Source organism: Papaver somniferum, chromosome 8 (genome assembly GCF_003573695.1).
Source record: "Papaver somniferum cultivar HN1 chromosome 8, ASM357369v1, whole genome shotgun sequence".
In the NCBI taxonomy this organism is placed as follows: Eukaryota; Viridiplantae; Streptophyta; class Magnoliopsida; order Ranunculales; family Papaveraceae; genus Papaver; species Papaver somniferum.
The window spans coordinates 126,962,192-126,965,734 of record NC_039365.1 but is presented as its reverse complement, the minus strand read 5'-3'; the positions used below and the strand labels follow the sequence as shown (position 1 = coordinate 126,965,734).

At 36.0% G+C, this 3,543-nt stretch overlaps 1 protein-coding gene across 1 annotated transcript; it reads left to right on the top strand.

The window, feature by feature from the left end:
• The first annotated feature begins 272 nt into the window (after positions 1 to 272).
• Positions 273 to 3,136, top strand: LOC113302964. The gene is made up of 6 exons (XM_026551941.1): positions 273 to 738; positions 1,260 to 1,360; positions 1,625 to 1,722; positions 2,232 to 2,443; positions 2,649 to 2,683; positions 2,821 to 3,136. Exons 1-6 carry the CDS (start codon positions 312 to 314, stop codon positions 2,884 to 2,886), a joined length of 939 nt encoding a protein of 312 aa, XP_026407726.1. The 5' UTR covers positions 273 to 311; the 3' UTR covers positions 2,887 to 3,136.
• Positions 3,137 to 3,543: the final 407 nt, after the last annotated feature.

The window sequence follows — 3,543 nt, the reverse complement described above, 5'->3', positions numbered from 1 at the left end:
TCCAGAAAAAGAATAACCCGTATGAAATTTGGTAAATTTAGATCTCCTAATACTAGGCTTGACTAGAGAGTCCAAAGCCCAACATATCTGGGACTAAATGTTAATTTTTACAAAGTTAGCCAATGAGACACTCGGTCATTCTCTTCCAAGCTTCATCCGAGGGCCAACAAATCATTTTGGGCCAAATAAAGTTTCTCATGGGCTTTGTCAATCATACCGGCAGCCAAACTTTTATTCAGTCACTCTCGAATCTCGATATTTTCTTATTCGTGACAAGAGGGGGAGAGAAAACAGAAAAAAAAAAGAGAGAAATGGATTTTTGGGCGAGAGCAAAAAGTTTTGCAGAAGCAGCAGCAAAGAAATCACAAGAATATACAAAAGAAGCAGCGAAGAGATCCCAAGAATTAACAATTGGGTCATCAACACTTTCAGATATCGTTTCAGAAACAGCTAAGAAATCTAAAGAATTAGCAGCTGAAGCTACAAAGAAAGCAGATCAGATCAAGATCGAAGCATTTAAACGAGCTGATCAGTTCAAAACCTTAGCTGAAGGGATCTCTCCTCAAATTCCATCTGTTAACATTTCTTCCCTCGTTGATTCTTCTTCTTCCTTGATTAATACTACTAATAGCATTGCTCCTTCTTCCGCGGATCTTGAGAAATTTGGTATTACTGATGAACTTAGAGAATTCGTCAAGGGTATTACTATCAATACCTTTCAGGATTTCCCCATGGAAGGTAAATATTCTGATTTCTCCCTTCGGAATTACATTTCTTCTGTATTTTCATATCTATGAATGTTTTGAAAATTTTGGGATTTAGGATGTTAATCTTGAAGTTAGTTGAATGCTTTGGATGACCTTGTAAAATGTATGGATCAAGAATGCTGAACATCTAGTAATATAATAATGTGTTTGACCTACGTTTAGGTTTTGTTTGCGTGTACCAATTAGTGTAAACACATTCTCGTTTCAGAAGTTGGTACACTTTATACTTGAAATGTGTACATGTCCTGGAAATAAATGTACAATTTTCGCCATCATTGTATAATTGTTTGTGACCCGTGTGGATTGCTTCTTATAAATGTTTATGGAAAATGGACAATCGTATCTATTTTGGCATGTTTGTAGCTGATATTTTGCTTGTTGGGGCGATCTGATTTCTGTTACTTCACATCTGTAATTCATATTTTAGGTGATATCTCTAATATTTTTGAGATAGTGGGTTCGAGGAATTTATGATGTTACTTTGCTATGTAGATGAGCCGCCGATGTCTGAGGTCCCTACTGTGTCGAATGTACGACAAGATCTAACAGAATGGCAAGAGAGACACGCTACTTTAGTTCTCTCGGCGGTTAAGGTAGTTGATCTCTTGTTATTTACCAGTGATATTGCATAAAGAAGTGAAATACTGCTATGATTTAAAACAAAAAGAAAAAAAGAATAGGATTGGAGAATGTATTTGGAAACTTGTAAATGTTTTTTATCACCAACTCGAGGCTCATAATTCTTGTGCATGACCTGATATGAGATACAAATTAGATATGCGTGGCTTTTGATTTTGTAACGAGATGTCTCATTCTTTTGCATGTTAAATATTCTCATGACCTTTGCGTTCTTGCAGGAAGTTTCAAAGTTAAGATATCAATTATGCCCACGGTTTATGAAAGATAGGAAATTTTGGAGGGTATATTTCGTACTTGTGAACAGTCACGTGACTCCGTAAGTAACTTAAATTTTTAAAGAATTTGATCGTTGTCATTGGTTTTCAGACAAATGAATTTACTTTTATAATGCTGTAAATTGCACATACTTTTTTCACTGCTTTTGGCCCAGTTTATGCTGATACTTACTTTTGTATTTGCTTAAAAATCTCTATTATAGAAATGGTCTTCTAAGATAAAAATATTTCTTACTTTGCAAAATCACTTAACTGAAGCTTTACATAATTCGACTATTTGTGGCAATATGGTATCTTTCACAGTACATCTTTCTATGTGTTTGCTTGTGCGTCCTGGTACCATCCTCCTACTAATCAATTTCTTGAGTTTCTAAGTTCAATCTCTCTGTTATAGTTTCTATAGTGCATGATGCCCAAGGAGAAAATTTCTTGAAGTGAATAATATATTTTTGATATTGTTAATTTACTATTTCTGTGATGTGAAACTAATTTATGTAGTTAAAAACTATGACTTCTTCTATAATTAGTTTCATTTTCTCTTTCCCATCAGGTTTGAGAAACGATACAATGAGGAGGTTAAGCTGAAATCTGTGGAGAAAACAAAAGATGAGGTAAAGAGCAATGAGCTAACGGCTGCAACAATTTCTAAACCAGAAGTTGCAGAGCAAAATCGACAGATTAAGACTTCATTATCGTCTACCGAGCAAGACTTGGATATATTTCTCCTGGGAGACCTTGGAAGCAGTGACGAAGGTGGTCCAGGTAAATGAAACCTCTACTGTTGATCCCCACAAGACATGTTTATATGACGTTCCTCTAATTGAACTTTATCAAACCTCTGTTAACCGCTTTGGAATCCATCTTAGTTTTGCATTGCTCGGAAACGTCACTAAATACCTGGTTTTGATGATTTTATCTACATTGGTTAAATTCATGGCCTCAATTTATCAATCTTCTGGTGTTTCAGATGATGGTGGCTTTGACGACGATTTAGACAAGTCGGTAAGCATGAGATATTCTACCTAGCTCGTTCCTTAAATAATGGCTTTGGCTCACCACTGCTGTAGTCGCTTATAATTTTGGTAGGTATAGTTGAAGTATTTTAATCGTTTTTCTTTTGGTTCAAAAATCGTGTTCAGGACGACGAAGGTTCTAAGGAACAAAAGAAAAGTGCAACAGCAGACGATGATGATGATCTTCTTTGAGTTATAGAGTCCAACAAAATGCATTTGGATTGATTAGCCTGTTTCAGGCCACTAAATGATGTGCTGCAGTTTCCAAGGGATCCTTAATTGTTCAAGTTGCATAATACCCAACAAAGGTTGCCTATCACACTACTGAAGGAGAAGGTGATCGGAAGCTGTTCTTTTGATGTACAATTTACATACTTCTATTAATTCTGTTATATTACAATAATCTAATGCAATAGGAAAATCACAGTTTTTCTTCTTCTCTTGTTTTGCTTTCCGTTTTCAGCAACACTAATTTTGTGTTTAGAGAACTAGTCATGGACAGTCATCTGTTGCTTTTGTATCTTAAGTACTTGGTGGTTAGGCTCCTTCGGTGGATACTGAACTGTACCTAGATTGTCAGTTCCAGGTCGTCTAGAGCCCTGGTGAAATTTGGAGCTGTTGGATAGGCCCAAATCTGATGGATGAAGAGAGAAATAAGGTTTTTTTTTTCCCGTACCCTGCTGTTTGAGCATTTGAGCATTTTTTATCTAGTAACGTCTTAACCAATCATTTTGTAGTGGTTGGTTGTGATGTTGTTAGATCAAAAAATCTCGAGTACCACGTGAACAATTTTTTCCCAAAGAGCACCGTGTCACCCCGAGTAAGATGTTCTTTAATTGAGCGAGATAT